At 44.4% G+C, this 27,376-nt stretch overlaps 2 protein-coding genes across 3 annotated transcripts in view; both read right to left on the minus strand.

The window, feature by feature from the left end:
- Nucleotides 1-8,066: 8,066 nt before the first annotated feature.
- Nucleotides 8,067-14,966, minus strand: LOC136610192 (adhesion G protein-coupled receptor E1-like). The gene is made up of 8 exons (XM_066589434.1): nucleotides 14,940-14,966; nucleotides 14,668-14,862; nucleotides 13,650-13,885; nucleotides 12,566-12,626; nucleotides 12,386-12,477; nucleotides 10,435-10,603; nucleotides 10,248-10,346; nucleotides 8,067-8,332 (listed from the first exon to the last, which is right to left on the minus strand). The coding sequence occupies exons 1-8, from the start codon at nucleotides 14,964-14,966 to the stop codon at nucleotides 8,264-8,266; spliced, it is 948 nt and encodes a 315-aa protein (XP_066445531.1). The 3' UTR covers nucleotides 8,067-8,263.
- A 3,961-nt stretch (nucleotides 14,967-18,927) lies between these two features.
- Nucleotides 18,928-27,376, minus strand: part of LOC136610830 (adhesion G protein-coupled receptor E1-like) — an 86,605-nt gene continuing 78,156 nt past the window's right edge. For both annotated transcript variants that reach the window (XM_066590028.1, XM_066590026.1), the window contains 7 exons: nucleotides 25,718-25,912; nucleotides 24,700-24,935; nucleotides 23,616-23,676; nucleotides 23,436-23,527; nucleotides 21,466-21,634; nucleotides 21,253-21,351; nucleotides 18,928-19,340 (listed from right to left, as the gene is read on the minus strand). In XM_066590028.1, coding sequence (XP_066446125.1) covers nucleotides 19,272-19,340; nucleotides 21,253-21,351; nucleotides 21,466-21,634; nucleotides 23,436-23,527; nucleotides 23,616-23,676; nucleotides 24,700-24,935; nucleotides 25,718-25,912 — 921 coding nt within the window. In that variant the 3' untranslated portion in view covers nucleotides 18,928-19,271. The remainder of the gene's footprint in view (nucleotides 19,341-21,252; nucleotides 21,352-21,465; nucleotides 21,635-23,435; nucleotides 23,528-23,615; nucleotides 23,677-24,699; nucleotides 24,936-25,717; nucleotides 25,913-27,376) is intronic.

The following is a 27,376-nucleotide window of genomic DNA, read 5'->3' on the forward strand; positions in this document are numbered from 1 at the left end:
GAGGCACGTACGGAGTGTGATCTAGTTGATTCTCGTTACTTCTGTAAGTAAATTTGTAGATGCCCATTAGAATGTGCTCCATGCTTGACGATGTCATCCAGTGTGCTACTTGTGCAATGTATGCGGTCCTTGATCAGCCTATCGAGGGTGCATACTGTTGCACAAGATGCATGCACATTGCACATTTGGAACCCTAAATCCTGGATCTAAATGAGCGACTGGTAACACTGAGATCCACTGACAGCATGGAAAAGAGTTTGCTGCTCACTGAGCAGACACTCGCTGGGGTAGAGGAGGTGGCAGATGGTAGTTCGGAACAGCAGGCCAAGCAGGCAGTTAGCTGGATGACAGTTATATGGGGTAGAGGGAAGAGAACCAGGGAGGCTGGTCCTGAACTGGCACAACCCAACAAGTTTGCAAAGTTGGAAGATGAAGGGGCTACCATTACAGAGCTAGCACCACTGCAGCATGACATGCCCTCTGAACGCCAGAGAGATGACTGCTCCAGTAAGAAGGGTAAGGGGAGCACAGGGAAGCCCGATAGGTCCTTGTGGTGGAGGACTCAATTATAAGGGGGATAGACAGGGCAATCTGCCACAAAGACTGGGATTGTCGAACGTTGTGTTGTTCTCCTGGTGCTCAAGTTCGACAGATTGCGGATCGGGTTGACAGATTACGGGGATGGGCTGGTGAGGATCCAGCAGTCATGGTACACATTGGCACCAATGACAAAGTTAGTGGTCAATGGGAGACCCTCAAAAACAATTTCAGGGACCTAGGACCTAAGCTTAGGGCAAGGACCTCCAAGGTAGTTTTCTCATAAATACTACCTGTACCACAAGCCACACCAGAAAGGCAGCGGGAGCTTAAGGAGATAAACAAGTGGCTCCAGAGTTGGTGCAGGAAAGAGGGCTTCGGGTTCCTGGAGAACTTTGCTGTCAGCTACAAGCTGTACCATAGTGACGGGCTGTATCTCAATGGGAAGGGTGCGGCTGTGCTGGGGGAGAAGATGGCTAGAAGCTTGGGGGAGTGTTTAAACTAGGGACTAGGGGAGGGCAAAAAGAGTAATAGCGGGAAAGACAGTGTAGATAGTGACCTGGAAACAAGTATTGGGAATGGGGGTCGAGCAGGGAGTGGGGTTAGTGCAGATAGAACAGCTAATAGGACCATAAGTAGCATAATGAATATAAAGAATAACAACATACCGTATATACCGGCGTATAAGGCGACGGGGCGTATAAGACGACCCCCCAACTTTCACCTTATACGCCGGTATACAGTGGAGAAAAAAAAAAAAAATCATTACTCACCTCCCCCGGCGTCCTGTCGCGCTCCGGCAGGATGTCGCTCGCTCCTCGTCCCCGGCGCAGCATTGCTTTCTGAATGCGGGGCTTGAAATCCCCGCTTCCAGAAAGCTAATACACACGCCGGCAGCCATGACATCATTGAATGGCTGTGATTGGCTAAAACACACGTGGCTTCAGCCAATCACACTATTCAATGACATCATTGAATGGGTGTGATTGCTAACACGTGCGCCTTCAGCCAATCACAGCCATTCAATGCTGTCATGGCTGCCGGCGTGTGTACTAGCTTTCTGGAAGCAGGGATTTCAAGCCCCGCATTCAGAAAGCAATGCTGCTTCGGGGACGAGGAGCGAGCGACATCCTGCCGGAGCGCGACAGAACGCCGGGGGAGGTGAGTAATGAAATTTTTTTTTTACACTTTTTTTTTTTTTGTATTACCGGCGCATAAGACGACCCCCGACTTCAGACCCGATTTTTCGGGGTTCAAAAGTCGTCTTATACGCCGGTATATACGGTACATATAAATTGTATGCCAACGAATGCAAGAAGTCTGATCAGTAAAGTGGGTGAGCTTGAAGCAAGAATGTCTGAAGAAAATTGCGACATAGTAGGAATAATAGAAAAATGGCTTGATGATAAGCACGATAGGGCAGTAAATTTACAGGGTTGATGACGCAACTGCATCGCCGACCGAGAGGAATGGCGGGTAAGACACATTATGTTTTATGTATGTGTGTGTATATATATATATATATATATATATATTTGTTAAAACTGGTAACATGCTTGAAAAAGGCTCTTTAATGAGTCGAAACGCATGTTCAGACAAAACGCATGTTCCCTGTTCCCTTGCAGGGAGAATTATTGCTTCTCTGGATTAGGGGTGCACTCCGTGGAGGCACCTCTGTGAAGTAAGGGTCTTTCCACCTTTACTACTGTGCACTTTTTGGAGCGCTGGGGTATTTTTTGTTTGGTGATACCTACCTTACATACTTTCAGAATTTACAGGGTTGCAATCTATTCAGAAAAGACCGTGGGAACCAGAAAGGGGGAGGGGTATGTCTGTATGCTAAATCCTACTTAATGCCGAGGCTACGAGAAGATATAGGTGTAAGAGATGAACACGTGGAATCTCTGTGGGTAGAAATACAGGGAGGGAAAAATAACAAAATCCTGATAGGGGTCTTCTATAGGCCACCAAAAATAAGAGAAACTGAAAACTTAATAATAAGGCAGATAGAAGAGATGTCAAACCGCAATGAAGTAATTATTATGAGAGACTTTAATTATCCAGATATAATATGGGAAGACGAAACCTGCAAATCTCACAAGGGTGATAAGTTCTTGAGAACAATTAAAGACAACTACCTTACCAAACTTGTGCAAGAGCCAATTAGAGGGAGGGCCATCCTGGACTAAGTTGTTATTATTATTAACTAACAAACCGGACAGAATCATGAGGGTGCAGGTTGAGGGACACTTGGGAAATAGTGACCACAATATAATTAATTTGCAGCTTTCATTCAATCGGAACCCTTATCGGGGAACAACAAAAAAAAAACTTTAGTAAAGCAAAATTTGATCAGCTCAGAACTACTATCGGCAACATTAATTGGGACAGCATCCTTAAAAATGATAGTACAGGTGACAAATGGGAGGAGTTTAAAAACATCCTAATTACCTCATGTGAGCAGTTCATACCCTTTAAAAATAAAAGAACTACAAGTAGAAGGAAACGAATGTGGCTCGACAAGATTGTAAGGGGGGCTATAAGTATAAAAAAGAAAGCGCTTAAATTACTAAAACAAGAAGGCAGTGAAGAAGCGCTAGAAACATACAGGGAAAAAATTATGTAAGGAAAAGATACAAACTGCAAAGGAGGAGGCAGAGAAACTGATTGCCAAGGAGAGCAGGAATAAGCCTAAACTATTTACAATTATATAAACGGTAAAAGGATTTGCAATGAGAACACTAGCCCTTTAACAAAGAATGCAGGAGAAATCATAGATGATGATAGAGGGAAAGCAAGCCTATTAAATAGTTTTATCTCAAGTGTATTTAGGAAGGAAAAAGAATTGTTACATGAGATGCAAGGGGATAACAGGAATCCCCCACCAAATATTACCTTACTAACTCAGGAGGAAGGGCAGAGCTGGTTAAAAAAAGTTCAAAATCATCAAATCGCCGGGCCAAGATGGAATACACCCGGGGTTCCTAAGGGATCTTATATCTTGGGACACTATTGTGACCCGGGTTGTACTACTGGATTGGCGTATTGCCAATGTGGTTCCAATATACAAAAAGGGGTCAAGAAGAGAGCCTGGTAACTACAGGCCGGTAAGTCTCACTTCAATAATTGGAAAAATATTTGAGGGATTTCTGAGAGATGCCATCCTGGAATACCTCAAGGAAAACAGCGGCATAACTCCTCATCAGCATGGGTTCACAAGGGGTTGATCATGCCAGACGAATTTGATCAGTTTCTACAATGAAGTAATTTCTAGGCTGGACCTGGGAGAGTCTAATAATCTCGTATATCTGGATTTTTCTAAAGCATTTGACACCGTGCTACATAAAATAGGTAAATATACAAAATAAGACAGCTCAGTCTGGGCAAAAATGTGTGTAGTTGGGTAAAGAACTGGCTCAGAGCTAGAAAGCATTAGACAAGATAATTAATACAATGGAGGACAATATGCGGCTGCAAATGGACCTAGATAAGTTGGGGACGGGTAGAAAAATGGCAAATGAAGTTTAATATTGATACATGTAAGGTTATGCGCATGAGCAGGAGAAACGGATGTCACTAATCTATATATATAAAGCTGAAAGCCCTCACTGACTCACTGACTGACTGACTGACTGACTCGCCAAAAGTTCTCCAACTTCCTGATATCGTAGAAACATGAATTTTGGCGCAAGCATAGATTATCTCCAAAATAGGAAAAGTAATTGGGTCCCAGCTCGATTATTCAATTCTAGCGCAAAAGAATTGGCGTCGAAATTTTACGTACATAATCTAAATCTGTCACTTCCCAATGTCATAGAAACTTAAAATTTGGCACGGGCATTGATTATGTCATAAGTAGGAAAAGTTCATAGGTCCCAATTTGATTATTCAATTCTATGCGCAAAAGAATTAGCGTCCAAATTTTACGTACGGAATCTAATTTTCTCACTTTCCGGTGTCATAGAAACAGGAAATTTGGCACGAGCATTGATTATGTCATAAATAGGAAAAGTTCATAGGTCCCAACTCGATTATTCAATACTATGCACAAAAGAATTGGCGTCAAAATTTTACGTGCGGAATGTAATTTCTTCACTTTCCGGGTCATAGAAACATGAAATTTGGCACAAGCATTGATTATGTCATAAATAGGAAAAGCTAATGGGTCCCAACTCCATTATTCAATTCTATGCGCAAAAGAATTGTCGTCAAAATTTTACGTGCGGAATGTAATTTTTTCACTTTCCGGTGTCATAGAAACGGGAGATTTGGCACGAGCATTGATTATGTCATAAATAGGAAAAGCTAATGGGTCCCAACTCCATTATTCAATTCTAGCGCAAAGGAATTGGCGTCAAAATTTTACGTGCGGAGTGTAATTTTTTCACTTTCCGGTGTCATAGAAACGGGAAATTTGGCACGAGCATTGATTATGACATAAATAGGAAAAGCTAATGGGTCCCAACTCGATTATTCAATTCTATGCGCAAAAGAATTAGCGTCCAAATTTTACGTACGGAATGTAATTTCTTCCCTTTTCGGTGTCATAGAAACGGGAAATTTGGCACGAGCATTGATTATGTCATAAATAGGAAAAGCTAATGGGTCCCAACTCCATTATTCAATTCTATGTGCAAAAGAATTGGCGTCGAAATTTTACGTACGGAATGTAATTTTTTCACTTTCCGGTGTCATAGAAACGTGAAATCTGGCACGAGCATTGATTATGTCATAAGTAGGAAAAGCTAATGGGTCCCAACTCGATTATTCAATTCTAGCGCAAAAGAATTGTCGTCAAAATTTTACGTGCGGAATGTAATTGTTTCACTTTCCGGTGTCATAGAAACATGAAATTTGGCACAGGCATTGATTATGTCATAAATAGGAAACACTAATGGGTCCCAACTCGATTATTCAATTCTAGCGCAAAAGAATTGGCGTCAAAATTTTACGTGCGGAATGTAATTTTTTCACTTTCCGGTGTCATAGAAACGGGAAATTTGGCACGAGCATTGATTATGTAATAAATAGGAAAAGCTAATGGGTCCCAACTCGATTATTCAATTCTAAGCGCAAAAGAATTAGTGTCCAAATTTTACGTATGTAATCTAATTCTCTCACTTCCTGATGTCATTTTATATAAAGGAAACATCGCATGGTTACCTCCCCGTGGTATTTCCTGGGTAACGCAGAGAACTATGCAAAATGGTGAACATATGTTTTTCTTCAGTATCTCTAAAGTAACCACGACTTCATAAGCTTTTCCGTGTGAACACCACATAAACACCAGTACCAAATTAACTCGGGCGAAGCCGGGTATATCAGCTAGTATACACTAAATGGCCTGATGTAAAGTTTGAAAATGCAGCTACGCTCAAACAGCTGATTGGCAGGAGTGCCAAGAGTTGGATCTCCACCAATCTAATATTGATGGCCTATCCTAAGAAAACTGGGCCTCCCAGAGAATCCTGTAATACTCTGGAGCACCAGTACTCTCAGTAGTTTCTGTAACTCCCTTCTACTGTATTTTATTAATGTTAGGCCCAATGCACACGGGTGGATTTTTGCTGCGGAATCCGCAATCCAAATGCAGCAGTGTCCGTCCATAGCATGTAATGTAAAATCGCTTCTTCCACGTACACGAGTGGAAATCACTAGCGATTTCCACTCACGGAGGCAAAATTACAGCATACTCTATTTTCGTGTGGCACTTGCATAGACAGCTTCCATTGCAGTCAATGGAAGACGTCCAATTCTGGAATGTCAATTTTGAAATCACCGCAGGATCCACGTCATCACCTAGCGACAGCGCGGCATTCTCTGCACTGTCCTTGTGTGCCGGATGGCACATCTGCAGCACAGAGAAGAATCATCCGGACAGGTACGCAGGGGTCGCCGGCCGGGCACAGGGTCGGATTCCGCAACGGGATCCCGCCTGCAAAATCTGACCCGGCCATGTGCATTCGACCTTATTAGACCAGTTACTCTCCGTTAAGAGGAGAGAACAGGATACTCTCATTTTCCGAATTAGTAACTCAACAAACTAGTGAAGATTCTGTATCGCTATGAAAACAGCATTTATACTTTTCACAAGTTTATGGTACGGATCTTCAGCTATTTCCATATGATTTGCATAGACGAATAGTGTCACTGCAGCGATTGAATAACCCACCATGTAGCAGATGATCCTCTAGTGGATCCCTGGAACCCAAAAGTCCAGCGGAAGACACCTTCATTTGCAAGTGATTTACAAATAACCTATTGGATCTTATTGATAATGTGTGTACAATGATATCTACAAATGTAGTGGCCCGGAGTGTGATATCTTTGGGTGATGTGTGCCTATTTCATGTGGACTGTCTTTTGTGTGTATTTGTGTTCGTCTGCGTTGGTGTCACCAATCTTTGTGTTGGTGAGTCTGTCCCTTCTAACATGTTATGTGAGGTGTGATTGGAGGGTTGGAGAAGCTAGGAGCCGGAGTCTAGGGAAGACAGGGAGAGAGTAGAGATGTAGTCGGGGGAGGAAGACGTGTGAGCAGGAGGCTGAAGCTCTCGTGCTTCTGCCTGGGCAGAGCCTCGGGCCTATCTCATTTGCCATGGGATGCATCCCCTCCAGGGACTGAAGTTAGGAGTTCAGATCCTGCTCATGGAGTTGGGGGTCGAGATCGCATGTTCCTTGCTTATCTACTGAGTCAAGGGACAAATTGAGCGTAAGACAAGAGTTTACTGAGTGTTGCTGTAACAGTCAAAGAAAAGACAGAGTAAGTGGTGGAAGAGAGTTGTATGTGTTCCTCTTCATGGTCAGGAATGTACCCCCGGAGAATGTCCATCAGATAACAGAGACTGATGACGTGTTGACTCTTTTATTCATTATGGGTGATTGCTCACTTGGGAAGAGGAACTGATGAAGTCATTTGACACGGTTGTTGTGTTTAATATGTTTTTATTGAAATGTTAACATATTTATACATAAAGACAAAGCAAAAAAAAACAACCTACAGCAGATCGCGCAGGACCGCAACATTGGCTCAAAAATTTAGGAAAGGCAAATATCTTAGTAATCAGAACAGCTGGAGCCTCTGCTAAAAAAAATATTGCCGCTATATTCATAACGACTAACATGACACCAGCGCCTCTGGACTAGCACTTCCTCCTACTTTCAATTGATTCTACAATTACAAATAACTGAGGTCATAAACTATAAACTAAGACTAGAACCTTTTATGGAAATTAGGAAAGAGAAAGAACACAAAGACACACATAGGATGCAGAGAAAGAGAAAGGGGCGCCCGAAGGCGCATGGGCAGACAGGAGCAAAACCCCACCTCACCCCGACCACAACACCACCCCAGCCCCCCCCCCCCCCCCCCCCGATGACACGGTTGTTAATACTGGACCCTGTACAAGGTTGGGCTGGCCACAGCTTTGGATACACTTTGGTAGAGACGGTAGAGCCACTTGTGATATACCATCAGGTTTTCCCCACCGTCTTTCCGACCGAAGGGCCAACCCAACCCACTACACAAAGATTATAATGCAAGTAAAAGTTAATGTGCACATGTTCTGTACAGTAGGAGGATGATCTGCTTCACTGTCTTCACCAACATAATGCCAGTTGAGATGAATACAACTTTGTTCTCGTCTCTGTTAAGGTGGTAATTTGTTCTGGGCTCTTAGAGCTTGACACTGTAATTTTCATGCATATGGTGCAGGAGAGTTGAGTCTATTCATTCTTGTAATTCCTTATTCTCCCAGCTGCACGAAGGCGCTTCTCTTGAGGACTCTGAGACTTGACTCTGTGGAAGTGTCACAATACATTACTGGGTAATCTGGGTAACTACAGCAATATATATGTAATAATGTAACATACTGTATATTATAGGCTAGTGGTGTATATTCAAAATAGACACAAACAGGGAGAGACCCGTCAGTCAAACGAGCTGGGCGGGGTGAGGCCTTGTGACTCCAAGCTCCGTTTTGATTGGATTTTTAAAGTATGTTTCAGAATACGGGCCCTTTCACATGGAACGCTTATAGTGCAGTTTATGGCTGGATTGTGCAAAACTGAATAATAATTTTTCAGTGTAAATGTTGCCAATAACTGATTGATGAATGATAATTCGTTCGCTTATGATATCAGTTAATTCACGCAGAAATAAAAGTCAAAGGATGATGGGCCTGTGTAAACAGGCAGGCTTTCATCTATGAATGACTGCCTGTTTACTATGAATGGAAGCGGGTGGGCCAAAAGAGATCTCCAGGGTGCTGCGCCGCCATTCACTAAAGGGGCATCATTCCTGAGCAAAAGGACCCTGAGGCATATATGCCTGCAATGTACATGTCTGTAGCGTGTTCATGATGCCCGTGGTTAGGACGGCATGAACTTAATGACAGGTTGCCCTTAAGAACGCAGTCTATTTCTTCTTTTTCTTTCCATTTTCGGTTTTTCTTTTCCTCAAAATTCTTTTATTCATGCATCAACAAAGCTATCTGATGGCTTGTTTTTAGCGGGATGAGTTGCATTTTTCAATGATGCTATTTAATGTATGATATGTGCTAAAAACCTTTTTAAAAAATTCAAAGTGGTGTGAAATGGAAAAAAAATAGCGCAATTCCACCATATCTGGGGAGGAAGTCTTGTTTCCACAGTGTACACACTACAGCACAAAGGACATGATAACTTTCTTCTGTGGGTCAGTACGATTACTACGATATCAAATTTATATAATGTTTTTTCTGTAATACTTAAAAAAAAATAAGTACAATTATTTTCTGCCGCCATCTTCTGACAGCCATAACTTTTTAATTTTCCGTTGACATACTTGTGTAAGGGCTCATTTTTTGCGAGATGTACTGTAGTTTTTATTTGTATTTTGGAGTACTTATGACTTTTTGGTAGTTTATGAAATTTTTTGCTTTGAGAAAGGGTGACCAATTCTGCTGTTTATTTATTTTTTATGGACATAGCAATACCCAATATTTCTTTGAGTTTTTTAAATTTAGATTCTATTATTATAAATATGGCAAAAGGATTTTTTTTTCTTTGATTATCTTTTATTTCTTTACATTTTTTTTTGTCCCCATAGGGGACATGAACTTGCAATGGTTTGATCGCTCCTGCAGTATGATGTAATACCACATTAGACTGCGATATGAGTGCCCTGGGGGCTTTCAGAAGGCCCCGGCCACCATGATAACTGAACAGCACCCTGCAATCTCATCGCAGGGGGCCGGTCTGGACCCGAAACGCTGATTGGGGTATTTAAAGGGTTAACAGCTGTGATCAGCGGGAGTGCTGATTGCAGCTGTTGTGAGCAGGTGACAGCTGTAAGAAATTGAGTGTTACCATCCCTCTTTCAATTTACTCAGTGTACAAGTACATTGACCCAGCAATTAGCGAGCTTCCCAGGTGGCGAAACTCTGCCAATCTACTATTGACGGCCTATCCTAAGGGTAGACCATCAATAGTTTACAACTAGAGAACCCTAAAAAAAGTCATAGAATTAATAAATACCAAAAACCTTGATGAAGCGGACAATGCAAGGTATTTCACGGTTAAGAAGACCCTTCGAGGATGTGCTGAGTATTTATGGGACATTAGATTATGGGATAAATTAATGCAGGAGACTCTGTAACTAGGATAACCTAGCTAGAAAACACTAATGCTATACTTCAGCAGAGAGTAAGATGTTAGACAACACTAAGACTTACCAGTTTTATAATCATGGGCATGGTACTACCAGACACGATCTCCGACACGGGCTGCTTAGAGTAAAGCCTGCGGTATGCTCTGCTATACTCTTCCCGTACCTAGAAGTAAAGGTAAGAAGAACAGAGTAATTTTCAGTATCCCGAATTGAGAGAAGGTGGAAATAGCGGGTGATGAACGTCACATGACCTGGTGGTTGAGTAGACAATGGACAATGAAGAGGTACACTCCTTGGAGACTGTTGCAGATGGTGAAGATATAAGACGCAATAATGGATCCAGATCCGAACTGAAAGAAGCCAATGATCCATGTACAGCCTAGTATGAAGAGCTGGGAAAGGGCCTTGAACGTCAATAAGCTGCAGGAAAGAAATAGTTAAATTGTGCTATTATAGATTGTCTGACTTTAACCCTAAATTGGCACTAATCTCTATCACAGTCCCTTTTCATATAGACTTTGAACACCATCTGACCTGAGTATTCTTACTTCTACCTTCCCAACCTCATGAATACAACACTGGGAAATTACATTACATAGGGGTGCACTTACTTTTGCAATCAGCATTGAACAATCATGTTGCGACCCCTTCACTATTCCTATTTAGAACATAAAGAATGCTCTGCCAAATTTCACGCTTGTATGACAACTGGGAAGTTACAATAACCCAGGAGTTCCAATACTTTTGCACTTAGCATTTAATAATCAAGTTGTGACCGCTTTACTTTTCCTATTTAGGACCAAACAATGCTCCTGCCAAATTTCATGTTTGTACAACACCAGGAGGTTAGAGAATTAGATTGGGTACATTACACAGGGGTGACAATACTTTTGCACTTAGCATTGAATAACAGAGTTGGGACCCGGTTACTTTTCTTTTCCTTTTCCTATTTTGGACATAATTAGGGATGAGCGAGTATACTCGCTAAGGCACATTACTCGAGCGAGTAGTGCTTTAGCAGAGTATCTCCCCGCTCGTCTCTAAAGATTTGGGGGCCGGCGCGGGTGACAGGTGAGGTGAGAACGAGATCTCCCCTCCGTTCCTCCCCGCTCTCCCCCACCTCTCAGGTAGAGCGTAGGGAGTTAGGGAGCGCAGTTAGAGACCACAACGGCAATAAAGTCCATACAGGCTTGGCCTGTGTTTATTAGAAAAGCACAAACATTAAACAAAACACAGCCTTAACTTCAGGCTTAGGCCGCCTGCAGAGGGGCGGAAATTCCGCTGCATGATTTTCCGCCCTTGGAGGCAGCCATAGGATTGCGTTAGCAAACGCAATACTATGCAGACGGCCGCAGTTTGTCAGCGCGAAATCTCGCACAGAAACGTCACTCACCGGCCGACGGCTCCGCTCTGCGCATGTGCCGGCTGCCCGGCATCCGGCACATGAAAGAGCCGGAGTTGCGGGGCGCGGGTGAGTACGCGCTGCTCTCTGCAGGGGCTCGGGTCGGGTCCCGCGGCGAGAATTCTCGCAGCCGTATCCGACCCGGCCGTCTGCAGGCGGCCTTAAACAGAATCCTGCTTATCCAGCACTAGCTAAACATAGTCCTTCCCCAACTATACGTACGGCTTGCTGCAGCTGTACAAAAGCCACACACTTGTACCAAAGTCCAGTTTGTCCCTTGGTCAGGGATAAGGCGTCTCCTGAGCCCATCAGCTTCTAGCATCTAGCTGCACCCGGCCTCCTCTCTGTCCGCATCTTTGCAGACTTTGTGGGCTGGGTTAATTACCCAGCGTTTATACCTGGGGAGGTAATCCCCCTAATAAGACCTGGAGTGGAGGGGGTGAAATGGACAGCCCCACTACTAAGCCTGCCATCCATTCCAGAAAAACCAGGCCCAATACATTTTATAAAAAGCATAACCAGCATATAGTTGCTGGAGATCCCATCACATCCCTAGTTTTCCCTGTGTCATATCCACTTCATACCCACTAGGCGCAATACCTGAATCGAGAGGGAACATACTGACCGTCCATAGTTAACCCCTTCAGTGTCTCACTATATATATATATATATATATATATATATATATATACACACACATACATACATATATACATACAATCTCCTTAGAGCCAAAAATAGAACTTTCCCACTAGTGACTGCTGACTGGCATCCAACCAGATTTTCTTTTTCGGACTCACCGGGTATGTTTTAGAGTGGAGACATTAGAGTTTAGAGATGACAACCTCTTCCTAAGGAGCCAGAATGTGAGGGCCAAGAGAATGAAATTGACCTAATGAAAGAGTTACAGAGAAGAAGTAGTACTGTAAGTGATCAAGGTATACCAGGAGGGGATGCTGAGGCTGATACTATATACTCACAATGATAAACATGCAGACCGGACCAAGGAAACTCCAGACATAATCAATTTTGAGCCAGCAACTAAAGGAAAAAAAAAAAGAAAAACCCAAGTGGTCATCATAAGTTTTTCATTAAAAAGAGACCCTTTAGCCCTTGACAAACCAGGATGGCCGCATCGCTTCTTAGGCCTCATGTCCACAGGGTTAAAATCCGCAGCGTTTTTCCTGCACGCGGATCCGCGCCCCATAGGGATGCATTGGACACCCGCAGGTAGTTAAATACCTGCGGATGTCATTTTTCCCTTCAGGCAGCGATCCGCGTGCGGGAAAAATTCCGGACATGTTCCATTTTAGTGCGGGTCTCCCACGGGGATGGCTCCCGCAGGCTTCTATTAGAGCCTATGGAAGCCATCCGGATCTGCGGAACACCCGTACCATAATTAACGCTGCCGGTGTGCCGAGCACATCCGCCGGGCCGAAGAAAAAAGATCCGGCGGGGAAGGAAGGAAGAACCGCAGCATCCGAAGAGGTGAGTTTATTCTTATTTTTTGGGGCAGGAGGGACCCGCTACGGATTCACCATGAAGAATCTGCAGCGGGCCTGATTTTCCCCGTGGACATGAGTCCTTAGACTACATGATGTACACTCTACATTAGTAATGCTCTGATGATTGGCCAGCCTTGCTCATGTGAGTAGCACTGGCCAATCATTGCAACATGTAGTGTCAACAATAGACGGTGTGCTCCAGGTAGTCAGAGAAGCTGTGCTGCCATCTTGGCTTGTCTAGGACCAGAGAGTTGCTGTACTTCATCTGTCTTGTCTAATACAATGCAATTATAATGAGTTTTATAGGAAGAGTCACCAGAGAAGATGGTAAAAGCACAACTCTAGTACGGCATTCAGTGGTAAGATCACCTTGAATTAATAGTCACTTCATAGCCCCTTCAGCAGCTAAGTGTTAAAGAATCTACCCCATCTATAGTTTTAGTGGGCTCTTTAGGGCTTTGCAGGCTTCAGCTATTACCCAATTGACCACTGGAGGTATTTAGGAGGGTTATTGGCTTTATTGAACCTAAATGTCTCTCGATTTGGTGATGGAACTTACTGTGTCTCCTCCCCATACATATCTGGATGTAATGATGCCGAGACAATTATTATAATAGAGGGTATTCCAAACCCAACCAGACAGACATATGGGAAACGAGAGCGTTGAGAGTTCATATAATTCAGAGCTTGCAGGTTTCGGACAGTCAAAAAGAGAAGGGTGCTTTCAAGAGACATCCAGCAGAATGCACAGAGGAAGAAGAATTTCAGACTGCCTGCAATCACCGAACAGAGGATCTGAAATAAAGATAATAGGGACGAGAGAGGGAAAAATGAAATCAGAATTAGGTTTAAATCAAGCTTAAATAAGAATGTGTGAGATCTTAATAGGCTTTCCAGAATTAAGATGTTGATGATGTAACCTCAGGATCGGTCATCAATATCAGATCAGAGCCCATCGATCAGCTCTTTGAAGTGGCTGCAGCACTCGTGTGCGCCAAGGCAACTTCACTACATATCAGGTCCAGCACTGTACATGGTATAGCACCTCAATCCCATTAACGTCAATGAGACTGAGCTGCTCTTAGACAGTGGGACCGATTAACGTAACGTCACAGGCCTGAGAAGATGCCTTTTCAAACATCTGATTGGTGGAGGTCCCAAGTAGCAGAACCCCACCAAGCAGATATTGACAAGCTATTCAGAGGATAGGTCATCAATATCTTAGATCCAGAAAACCCGTTCAAGATCTTTAAGATTGTTCAATGTTAGCAAAGGGATTAGGAAAATATGGCTGCTTTCTTCTAAAAACAGCGCCACACCTAACAGTTGTCTGTGCAGCTCCGTTCCATTGAAGTGAATGGTCTAAGTTGCAATACAGCACACAACTAGTGGACAGGCTTGGCATTCTTTTTGGAAGATCTCAGCCATGTTTTTTTCTAATCCTGAAAACCTCTTCAAAGTAACTATAAACAGACAATGAACTGATGTCTTACTGAGACCTGAAGGAGAAAAAAGTGACACCACCATTGTTTGTAGAAGACTTGCAGAAATTCAAAAATACTTGAAACCATAGTTACCTTATTTGAGGTTTGTTGAAGACCCACCAAGACGAGAAGTTGGCCCAAGAAGAGACATACACAAAGAACTGTTAGAACAGAAGTGTGAGCGCTTCTCAATGAGCGACAGAGGATGAAAGTGAGAAAAGAAAGACACAAGCAGACAAGAGATAAACTGAGACCAATAACAGAGAGAAGTTTTAAGCCAACATCCACCTGCAATTGAGAAAACAACAAGGGATTAGACATGGCAGTACAAGCTACAGTACTCCACCTGATACAGAGAATTGTACTTGAGCATCCTTGAAAACGCTGGTCATCTATTGGACATTAAATGTGGTGTGCAAGGTTTGTCGCGCCAAGATCAGCCTCACCACCACCAGCATGCGCAGGCATATGATGGCCAAGCACCCCACAAGGTGGGACGAAGGCCGTTCACCGCCTCCGGTTTGCACCACTGCCTCTTCCCCTGTGCCCCAACCTGCCACTGAGATTCAACCCCTCTCTCAGGACACAGGCACGACCGTCTCCCGGCCTGCACCCACACGCTCACCTCCGCTGTCCTCGGCCCCATCCAGCAATGTCTCTCAGCGCAGCGTCCAGCCGTCGCTAGCGCAACTGTTTGAGCGCAAGCGCAAGTACGCCGCAACGCTCAAGCGTTTAATGTGCACATAGCCAAATTGATCAACCTGGAGATGCTGCCGTATAGGCTTGTGGAAACGGAAGCTTTCAAAAACATGATGGCGGCGGCGGCCCCGCGCTACTCGGTTCCCAGCCGCCACTACTTTTCCCAATGTGCCGTCCCAGCCCTGCACGACCACGTCTCCCGCAACATTGTACGCGCCCTCACCAATGCGGTTACTGCCAAGGTCCACTTACCGACGCACACGTGGACAAGCACAGGCGGGCAGGGCCACTATATCTCCCTGATGGCACATTGGGTGAATTTAGTGGAGGCTGGGACCGAGTCAGAGCCTGGGACCGCTCACGTCCTACCCACCCCCAGAATTGCGGGCCCCAGCTCGGTGCTGGTATCTGCGGCGGTGTATGCTTCCTCCACTAAACCACCCTCCTCCTCCTATGCAACCTCTGTCTCGCAATCAAGATGTGTCAGCAGCAGCACGTCGCCAGTAGTCAGTGTCGCGCGGCGTGGCAGCACAGCGGTGGCCAAGCGTCAGCAGGCTGTGCTGAAACTACTCAGCTTAGGAAAGAAGAGGCACACGGCCCACGAACTGCTGCAGGGTCTGACAGGGCAGACCGACCGCTGGCTTTCGTCGCTGAGCCTCCAACCGGGCATGGTCGTGTGTGACAACGGCCGTAACCTGGTGGCGGCTCTGCAGCTCGGCAGCCTCACGCACGTGCCATGCCTGGCGCACGTCTTTAATTTGGTGGTTCAGCGGTTTCTAAAAAGCTACCCACGCTTGTCAGACCTGCTCGGAAAGGTGCGCCGGCTCAGCGCACATTTCCGCAAGTCCAACACGGACGCTGCCACCCTGCGGACTCTGCAACATCGGTTTAATCTGCCAGTGCACCGACTGCTGTGCGACGTGCCCACACGGTGGACTCTACGCTCCACATGTTAGCCAGGCGCTATGAGCAGCGTAGAGCTATAGTGGAATACCAACTCCAACATGGGCAGCGTAGTGGGAGTCAGCCTCCTCAATTCTTTACAGAAGAGTGGGCCTGGTTGGCAGACATCTGCCAGGTCCTTGGAAACTTTGAGGAGTTTAACCAGATGGTGAGCGGCGATGCTGCAATCATTAGCGTCACCATTCCTCTGCTATGCCTCTTGAGAAGTTCCCTGCAAAGCATAAAGGCAGACGCTTTGCGCTCGGAAACGGGGGCGGTGGAAGACAGTATGCCGCTGGATAGTCAGAGCACCCTCATGTCTATATCTCAGCGCGTTTTGGAGGAGGAGGAGGGGGAGGAGCATGAGGAGGAGGGGGAAGAGACAGCTTGGCCCACTGCTGAGGGTACCCATGCTGCTTGCCTGTCATCCTTTCAGCGTGTATGGCCTGAGGAGGAGGAGGAGGATCCTGAAAGTGATCTTCCTAGTGAGGGCAGCCATGTGTTGCGTACAGGTACCCTGGCACACATGGCGGACTTCATGTTAGGATGCCTTTCTCGTGACCCTCGCGTTACACGCATTCTGGCCACTACGGATTACTGGGTGTACACACTGCTCGACCCACGGTATAAGGAGAACCTTTCCGGGTATATCAGCTAGTATACACTAAATGGCCTGATGTAAAGTTTGAAAATGCAGCTACGCTCAAACAGCTGATTGGCAGGAGTGCCAAGAGTTTGGATCTCCACCAATCTAATATTGATGGCCTATCCTAAGAAAACTGGGCCTCCCAGAGAATCCTGTAGTACTCTGGAGCACAAGTACTCTCAGTAGTTTCTGTAACTCCCTTCTACTGTATTTTATTAATGTTAGGCCCAATGCACATGGGTGGATTTTTGCTGCGGAATCCGCAATCCAAATGCAGCAGTGTCCGTCCATAGCATGCAATGTAAAAATCGCTTCTTCCACGCACACGAGCGGAAATCACTTGCGATTTCCACCCACGGAGGCAAAATTACAGCATGCTCTATTTTTGTGTGGCACTTGCACAGACAGCTTCCATTGCAGTCAATGGAAGACGTCCAATTCTGGAATGTCAATTTTGAAATCACCGCAGGATCCACATCATCACCTAGCGACAGCGCGGCATTCTCTGCACTGTCCTTGTGTGCCGGATGGCACATCTGCAGCACAGAGAAGAATCATCCGGACAGGTACGCAGGGGTCGCCGGCCGGGCACAGGGTCGGATTCCGCAACGGGATCCCGCCTGCAAAATCTGACCCGGCCGTGTGCATTCGACCTTATTAGACCAGTTACTCTCCGTTAAGAGGAGAGAACAGGATACTCTCATTTTCCGAATTAGTAACTCAACAAACTAGTGAAGATTCTGTATCGCTATGAAAACAGCATTTATACTTTTCACAAGTTTATGGTACGGATCTTCAGCTATTTCCATATGATTTGCATAGACGAATACTGTCACTGCAGCGATTGAATAACCCACCATGTAGCAGATGATCCTCTAGTGGATCCCTGGAACCCAAAAGTCCAGCAGAAGACACCTTCATTTGCAAGTGATTTACAAATAACCTATTGGATCTTATTGATAATGTGTGTACAATGATATCTACAAATGTAGTGGCCCAGAGTGTGATATCTTTGGGTGATGTGTGCCTATTTCATGTGGACTGTCTTTTGTGTGTATTTGTGTTCGTCTGCGTTGGTGTCACCAATCTTTGTGTTGGTGAGTCTGTCCCTTCTAACATGTTATGTGAGGCGTGATTGGAGGGTTGGAGAAGCTAGGAGCCGGAGTCTAGGGAAGACAGGGAGAGAGTAGAGATGTAGTCGGGGGAGGAAGACGTGTGAGCGGGAGGCTGAAGCTCTCGTGCTTCTGCCTGGGCAGAGCCTCGGGCCTATCTCATTTGCCATGGGATGCATCCCCTCCAGGGACTGAAGTTAGGAGTTCAGATCCTGCTCATGGAGTTGGGGGTCGAGATCGCATGTTCCCTGCTTATCTACTGAGTCAAGGGACAAATTGAGCGTAAGACAAGAGTTTACTGAGTGTTGCTGTAACAGTCAAAGGAAAGACAGAGTAAGTGGTGGAAGAGAGTTGTATGTGTTCCTCTTCATGGTCAGGAATGTACCCCCGGAGAATGTCCATCAGATAACAGAGACTGATGACGTGTTGACTCTTTTATTCATTATGGGTGATTGCTCACTTGGGAAGAGGAACTGATGAACTCATTTGACACGGTTGTTCTGTTTAATATGTTTTTATTGAAATGTTAACATATTTATACATAAAGACAAAGCAAAAAAAAACAACCTACAGCAGATCGCGCAGGACCGCAACATTGGCTCAAAAATTTAGGAAAGGCAAATATCTTAGTAATCAGAACAGCTGGAGCCTCTGCTAAAAAAAATATTGCCGCTATATTCATAACGACTAACATGACACCAGCGCCTCTGGACTAGCACTTCCTCCTACTTTCAATTGATTCTACAATTACAAATAACTGAGGTCATAAACTATAAACTAAGACTAGAACCTTTTATGGAAATTAGGAAAGAGAAAGAACACAAAGACACACATAGGATGCAGAGAAAGAGAAAGGGGCGCCCGAAGGCGCATGGGCAGACAGGAGCAAAACCCCACCTCACCCCGACCACAACACCACCCCAGCCCCCCCCCCCCCCCCCCCGATGACACGGTTGTTAATACTGGACCCTGTACAAGGTTGGGCTGGCCACAGCTTTGGATACACTTTGGTAGAGACGGTAGAGCCACTTGTGATATACCATCAGGTTTTCCCCACCGTCTTTCCGACCGAAGGGCCAACCCGGCCCACTACACAAAGATTATAATGCAAGTAAAAGTTAATGTGCACATGTTCTGTACAGATGGAGGATGATCTGCTTCACTGTCTTCACCAACATAATGCCAGTTGAGATGAATACAACTTTGTTCTCGTCTCTGTTAAGGTGGTAATTTGTTCTGGGCTCTTAGAGCTTGACACTGTAATTTTCATGCATATGGTGCAGGAGGGTTGAGTCTATTCATTCTTGTAATTCCTTGTTCTCCCAGCTGCACGAAGGCGCTTCTCTTGAGGAGTCTGAGACTTGACTCTGTGGAAGTGTCACAATACATTACTGGGTAATCTGGGTAACTACAGCAATATATATGTAATAATGTAGCATACTGTATATTATAGGCTAGTGGTGTATATTCAAAATAGACACAAACAGGGAGAGACCCGTCAGTCAAACGAGCTGGGCAGGGTGAGGCCTTGTGACTCCAAGCTCCGTTTTGATTAGATTTTTAAAGTATGTTTCAGAATACGGGCCCTTTCACATGGAACGCTTATAGTGCAGTTTATGGCTGGATTGTGCAAAACTGAATAATAATTTTTCAGTGTAAATGTTGCCAATAACTGATTGATGAATGATAATTCGTTCGCTTATGATATCGGTTAATTCACGCAGAAATAAAAGTCAAAGGATGATGGGCCTGTGTAAACAGGCAGGCTTTCATCTATGAATGACTGCCTGTTTACTATGAATGGAAGCGGGTGGGCCAAAAGAGATCTCCAGGGTGCTGCGCCGCCATTCACTAAAGGGGCATCATTCTTGAGCAAAAGGACCCTGAGGCATATATGCCTGCAATGTACATGTCTATAGTGTGTTCATGATGCCCGTGGTTAGGACGGCATGAACTTAATGACAGGTTGCCCTTAAGAACGCAGTCTATTTCTTCTTTTTCTTTCCATTTTCGGTTTTTCTTTTCCTCAAAATTCTTTTATTCATGCATCAACAAAGCTATCTGATGGCTTGTTTTTAGCGGGATGAGTTGCATTTTTCAATGATGCTATTTAATGTATGATATGTGCTAAAAACCTTTTTAAAAAATTCAAAGTGGTGTGAAATGGAAAAAAAATAGTGCAATTCCACCATATCTGGGGAGGAAGTCTTGTTTCCACAGTGTACACACTACAGCACAAAGGACATGATAACTTTCTTCTGTGGGTCAGTACGATTACTACGATATCAAATTTATATAATTTTTTTTAAGTATTACAGAAAAAACATAAGTACAATTATTTTCTGGCGCCATCTTCTGACAACCATAACTTTTTAATTTTCCGTTGACATACTTGTGTAAGGGCTCATTTTTTGCGAGATGTACTGTAGTTTTTATTTGTATTTTGGAGTACTTATGACTTTTTGGTAGTTTATGAAATTTTTTGCTTTGAGAAAGGGTGACCAATTCTGCTGTTTATTTATTTTTTATGGACATAGCAATACCCAATATTTCTTTGAGTTTTTTAAATTTAGATTCTATTATTATAAATATGGCAAAAGGATTTTTTTTTCTTTGATTATCTTTTATTTCTTTACATTTTTTTTAGTCCCCATAGGGGACATGAACTTGCAATGGTTTGATCGCTCCTGCAGTATGATGTAATACCACATTATACTGCGATATGACTGCCCTGGGGGCTTTCAGAAGGCCCCGGCCACCATGATAACTGAACAGCACCCTGCAATCTCATCGCAGGGGGCCGGTCTGGACCCGAAACTCTGATTGGGGTATTTAAAGGGTTAACAGCTGTGATCAGCGGGAGTGCTGATTGCAGCTGTTGTGAGCAGGTGACAGCTGTAAGAAATTGAGTGTTACCATCCCTCTTTCAATTTACTCAGTGTACAAGTACATTGACCCAGCAATTAGCGAGCTTCTCAGGTGGCGAAACTCTGCCAATCTACTATTGATGGCCTATCCTAAGGGTAGACCATCAATAGTTTACAACTAGAGAACCCTAAAAAAAGTCATAGAATTAATAAATACCAAAAACCTTGATGAAGCGGACAATGCAAGGTATTTCACGGTTAAGAAGACCCTTCGAGGATGTGCTGAGTATTTATGGGACATTAGATTATGGGATAAATTAATGCAGGAGACTCTAACTGTGATAACCTAGCTAGAAAACACTAATGCTATACTTTAGCAGAGAGTAGGATGTTAGACAATACTAAGACTTACCAGTTTTATAATCATGGGCATGGTACTACCAGACATGGTCTCCGACGCGGGCTGCTTAGAGTACAGCCTGCGGTATGCTCTGCTATACTCTTCCCGTACCTAGAAGTAAAGGTAGGAAGAACAGAGTTATTTTCAGTATCCCTGATTGAGGGAAGCAGATTGTGATAATATTGGAAAGATGGTGGAAATAGCGGGCGATGAAAGTCACATGACCTGGTGGTTGAGTAGACAATGGACAATGAAGAGGTACACTCCTTGGAGACTGTTGCAGATGGTGAAGATATAAGACGCAATAATGGATCCAGATCCGAACTGAAAGAAGCCAATGATCCATGTACAGCCTAGTATGAAGAGCTGGGAAAAGGCCTTGAACGTCAATAAGCTGCAGGAAAGAAATAGTTAAATTGTGCTATTATAGATTGTCTGACTTTAACCCTAAATTGGCACTAATCTCTATCACAGTCCCTTTTCATATAGACTTTGAACACCATCTGACCTGAGTATTCTTACTTCTACCTTCCCAACCTCATGAATACAACACTGGGAAATTACATTACATAGGGGTGCACTTACTTTTGCAATTAGCATTGAACTATCATGTTGCGACCCCTTCACTATTCCTATTTAGAACATAAAGAATGCTCTGCCAAATTTCACGCTTGTACGACAACTGGGAAGTTACAATAACCCAGGAGTTCCAATACTTTTGCACTTAGCATTTAATAATCAAGTTGTGACCACTTTACTTTTCCTATTTAGGACCTAAACAATGCTCCTGCCAAATTTCATGTTTGTACAACACCAGGAGGTTAGAGAATTAGATTAGGTACATTACACAGGGGTGACAATACTTTTGCACTTAGCATTGAATAACAGAGTTGGGACCCGGTTACTTTTCTTTTCCTTTTCCTATTTTGGACATAATTAGGGATGAGCGAGTATACTCGCTAAGGCACATTACTCGAGCGAGTAGTGCCTTAGCAGAGTATCTCCCCGCTCGTCTCTAAAGATTTGGGGGCCGGCGCGGGTGACAGGTGAGGTGAGAAAGAGATCTCCCCTCCGTTCCTCCCCGCTCTCCCCCACCTCTCAGGTAGAGCGTAGGGAGTTAGGGAGCGCAGTTAGAGACCACAACGGCAATAAAGTCCATACAGGCTTGGCCTGTGTTTATTAGAAAAGCACAAACATTAAACAAAACACAGCCTTAACTTCAGGCTTAGGCCGCCTGCAGAGGGGCGGAAATTCCGCGGCGTGATTTTCCGCCCTTGGAGGCAGCCATAGGATTGCGTTAGCAAACGCAATACTATGCAGACGGCCGCAGTTTGTCCGCGCGAAATCTCGCACAGAAACGTCACTCACCGGCCGACGGCTCCGCTCTGCGCATGTGCCGGCTGCCCGGCATCCGGCACATGAAAGAGCCGGAGTTGCGGGGCGCGGGTGAGTACGCGCTGCTCTCTGCAGGGGCTCGGGTCAGGTCCCGCAGCGAGAATTCTCGCAGCCGTATCCGACCTGGCCGTCTGCAGGCGGCCTTAAACAGAATCCTGCTTATCCAGCACTAGCTAAACATAGTCCTTCCCCAACTATACGTATGGCTTGCTGCAGCTGTACAAAAGCCACACACTTGTACCAAAGTCCAGTTTGTCCCTTGGTCAGGGATAAGGCGTCTCCTGAGCCCATCAGCTTCTAGCATCTAGCTGCACCCGGCCTCCTCTCTGTCCGCATCTTTGCAGACTTTGTGGGCTGGGTTAATTACCCAGCGTTTATACCTGGGGAGGTAATCCCCCTAATAAGACCTGGAGTGGAGGGGGTGAAATGGACAGCCCCACTACTAAGCCTGCCATCCATTCCAGAAAAACCAGGCCCAATACATTTTATAAAAAGCATAACCAGCATATAGTTGCTGGAGATCCCATCACATCCCTAGTTTTCCCTGTGTCATATCCACTTCATACCCACTAGGCGCAATACCTGAATCGAGAGGGAACATACTGACCGTCCATAGTTAACCCCTTCAGTGTCTCACTATATATATATATATATATATATATATATATATACACACACACGTACACACACACATACATACATATATACATACAATCTCCTTAGAGCCAAAAATAGAACTTTCCCACTAGTGACTTCTGACTGGCATCCAACCAGATTTTCTTTTTCCATCTTGGACTCACCGGGTATGTTTTAGAGTGGAGACATTAGAGTTTAGAGATGACAACCTCTTCCTAAGGAGCCAGAATGTGAGGACCAAGAGAATGAAATTGACCTAACGAAAGAGTCATAGAGAAGAAGTAGTACTGTAAGTGATCAAGGTATACCAGGAGGGGATGCTGAGGCTGATACTATATACTCACAATGATAAACATGCAGACCGGACCAAGGAAACTCCAGACATAATCAATTTTGAGCCAGCAACTAAAGGAAAAAAAAAAAGAAAAACCCAAGTGGTCATCATAAGTTTTTCATTAAAAAGAGACCCTTTAGCCCTTGACAAACCAGGATGGCCGCATCGCTTCTTAGGCCTCATGTCCACAGGGTTAAAATCCGCAGCGTTTTTCCTGCACGCGGATCCGCGCCCCATAGGGATGCATTGGACACCCACAGGTAGTTAAATACCTGCGGATGTCATTTTTCCCTTCAGGCAGCGATCCGCGTGCGGGAAAAATTCCGGACATGTTCCATTTTAGTGCGGGTCTCCCACGGGGATGGCTCCCGCAGGCTTCTATTAGAGCCTATGGAAGCCATCCGGATCTGCGGAACACCCGTACCATAATTAACGCTGCCGGTGTGCCGAGCACATCCGCCGGGCCGAAGAAAAAAGATCCCGCGGGGAAGGAAGGAAGAACCGCAGCATCCGAAGAGGTGAGTTTATTCTTATTTTTTGGGGCAGGAGGGACCCGCTACGGATTCACCATGAAGAATCTGCAGCGGGCCTGATTTTCCCCGTGGAAATGAGTCCTTAGACTACATGATGTACACTCTACATTAGTAATGCTCTGATGATTGGCCAGCCTTGCTCATGTGAGTAGCACTGGCTAATCATTGCAACATGTAGTGTCAACAATAGACTGTGTGCTTCAGGTAGTCAGAGAAGCTGTGCTGCCATCTTGGCTTGTCTAGGACCAGAGAGTTGCTGTACTTCATCTGTCTTGTCTAATACAATGCAATTATAATGAGTTTTATAGGAAGAGTCACCAGAGAAGATGGTAAAAGCACAACTCTAGTACGGCATTCAGTGGTAAGATCACCTTGAATTAATAGTCACTTCATAGCCCCTTCAGCAGCTAAGTGTTAAAGAATCTACCCCATCTATAGTTTTAGTGGGCTCTTTAGGGCTTTGCAGACTTCAGCTATTACCCAATTGACCACTGGAGATATTTAGGAGGGTTATTGGCTTTATTGAACCTAAATGTTTCTCGATTTGGTGATGGAACTTACTGTGTCTCCTCCCCATACATATCTGGATGTAATGATACCGAGACAATTATTATAATAGAGGGTATTCCAAACCCAACCAGACAGACATATGGGAAATGAGAGCGTTGAGAGTTCATATAATTCAGAGCTTGCAGGTTTCGGACAGTCAAAAAGAGAAGGGTGCTTTCAAGAGACATCCAGCAGAATGCACACAGGAAGAAGAATTTCAGACTGCCTGCAATCACCGAACAGAGGATCTGAAATAAAGATAATAAGGATGAGAGAGTGAAAAATGAAATCAGAATTAGGTTTAAATCAAGCTTAAATATGAATGTGTGAGATCTTAATAGGCTTTCCAGAATTAAGATGTTGATGATGTAACCTCAGGATCGGTCATCAATATCAGATCAGAGCCCATCGATCAGCTCTTTGAAGTGGCTGCAGCACTCGTGTGCGCCAAGGCAACTTCACTACATATCAGGTCCAGCACTGTACATGGTATAGCACCTCAATCCCATTAACGTCAATGAGACTGAGCTGCTCTTAGACAGTGGGACCGATTAACGTAACGTCACAGGCCTGAGAAGATGCCTTTTCAAACATCTGATTGGTGGAGGTCCCAAGTAGCAGAACCCCACCAAGCAGATATTGACAAGCTATTCAGAGGATAGGTCATCAATATCTTAGATCCAGAAAACCCGTTCAAGATCTTTAAGATTGTTCAATGTTAGCAAAGGGATTAGGAAAATATGGCTGCTTTCTTCTAAAAACAGCGCCACACCTAACAGTTGTCTGTGCAGCTCCGTTCCATTGAAGTGAATGGTCTAAGTTGCAATACAGCACACAACTAGTGGACAGGCTTGGCATTCTTTTTGGAAGATCTCAGCCATGTTTTTTTCTAATCCTGAAAACCTCTTCAAAGTAACTATAAACAGACAATGAACTGATGTCTTACTGAGACCTGAAGGAGAAAAAAGTGACAACACCATTGTTTGTAGAAGACTTGCAGAAATTCAAAAATACTTGAAACCATAGTTACCTTATTTGAGGTTTGTTGAAGACCCACCAAGACGAGAAGTTGGCCCAAGAAGAGACATACACAAAGAACTGTTAGAACAGAAGTGTGAGCACTTCTCAATGAGCGACAGAGGATGAAAGTGAGAAAAGAAAGACACAAGCAGACAAGAGATAAACTGAGACCAACAACAGAGAGAAGTTTTAAGCCAACATCCACCTGTAATTGAGAAAACAACAAGGGATTAGACATGGCAGTATAAGTTACAGTACTCCACCTGATACAGAGAATTGTACTTGAGCATCCTTGAAAACGCTGGTCATCTATTGGACATTAAATCAATAGTATTGAATGGAATGAATATTCTTCAATGGAATGAATATTATTCAACGGAAGCTGTCCGCACGGAATCCACACAAAAATAGACCATGCTGCAATTTTTCCCACGCGAGCGGAAAATTTCAATTCATTTCCTCTCATGTAGAGGAAAAAGCGGTTTTTGAATAGCATGTTATGGGCAGTATTCGCTGCGGAATCCGGAGGTAGATGCCCACTCCCGATTGCGCAATGCAAATCCGCCCATGTGCTGTTGGCATAACAGAGCATCATCCCTCCTCTTGCATAAAAGTGGAAGTTCAGGAGTAACACTGTAAACTGCAAGTACAGGGTGATCTGAGTGAAGGTACTGCTGTTATCGCTGCAGTTACAAGTTGAGTAGAGTGGTACTTAGAAAAAGGTCCCATCTCTTTAACAAGGGCTTAGACTGAGATTTGTGTTTTCCACTATTTAGCCTGCTTGGGACTGTGGGAAATCATAAAGATCAAAGATTTCTAAGAAAATATTTCTATATATTTTGAACTTCATATGTGGTTATTCTCTTAGCTTATGACTTCTTACTAGATGAATGAGATGTACATTGTTTTTATCAACTATAATAATAAGCTGACCATAAACATGGGATAGTTGGCAAAAGATTACACTGCTCAACAGCTGATGTGCAATATATCAATTCTTATGGATTTTTTGGGTGTAGAAATGATGTATCACGTAAGGTTTTTATTAGAGATGAGCGAGCGTACTCCTCCGAGCTTGATACTCGTTCGAGTATTAGGCTGTTCGAGATGCTCGTTACTCGAGGCGAGCACCACGCGGTGCTCGACTCCATTACATTTCCTTCCCTGAGAAATTTGCGCGCCTTTCTTGCCAATAGAAACACAGGGAAGGCATTACAACTTCCTCCTGTGACGTTCCAGCCCTATCCCACCCCCCTGCAGTGAGTGGCTGGGGAGATCAAGTGACCCCCGAGTATTTAAATCTGCCCCGCCCGCGGCTCGCCACAGATGCACGCTGAGAGAGATCAAGGAAAGTGCTGTCTTGCTGTAGCTGCTATAGGGAGAGTGTTAGGTGTTATTTTAGTCTTCAAGAACCCCCACGGTCCTTCTTAGGGCCACATCTGACCGTGTGCAGTACTGTTGAGGCTGCTTTTAGCAGTGTTGCACAATTTCTTTTTTTTGGTATATCGGGTGTGCAGACCACAGCGTCCTCAGTCTGCAGTCATTTTACAGAGTATAGGGGCAGTACTGCTGAGGCAGGGACAGTGGTACAGGGAAAGAGGTATACTGGCTATATAGGCAGTGGGCTTTTTCCCAAAAAGTGGAAAAAAATACTATATTTGGCCTGCCT

Source organism: Eleutherodactylus coqui, chromosome 2, assembly GCF_035609145.1.
Source record: "Eleutherodactylus coqui strain aEleCoq1 chromosome 2, aEleCoq1.hap1, whole genome shotgun sequence".
NCBI classification, from domain to species: Eukaryota; Metazoa; Chordata; class Amphibia; order Anura; family Eleutherodactylidae; genus Eleutherodactylus; species Eleutherodactylus coqui.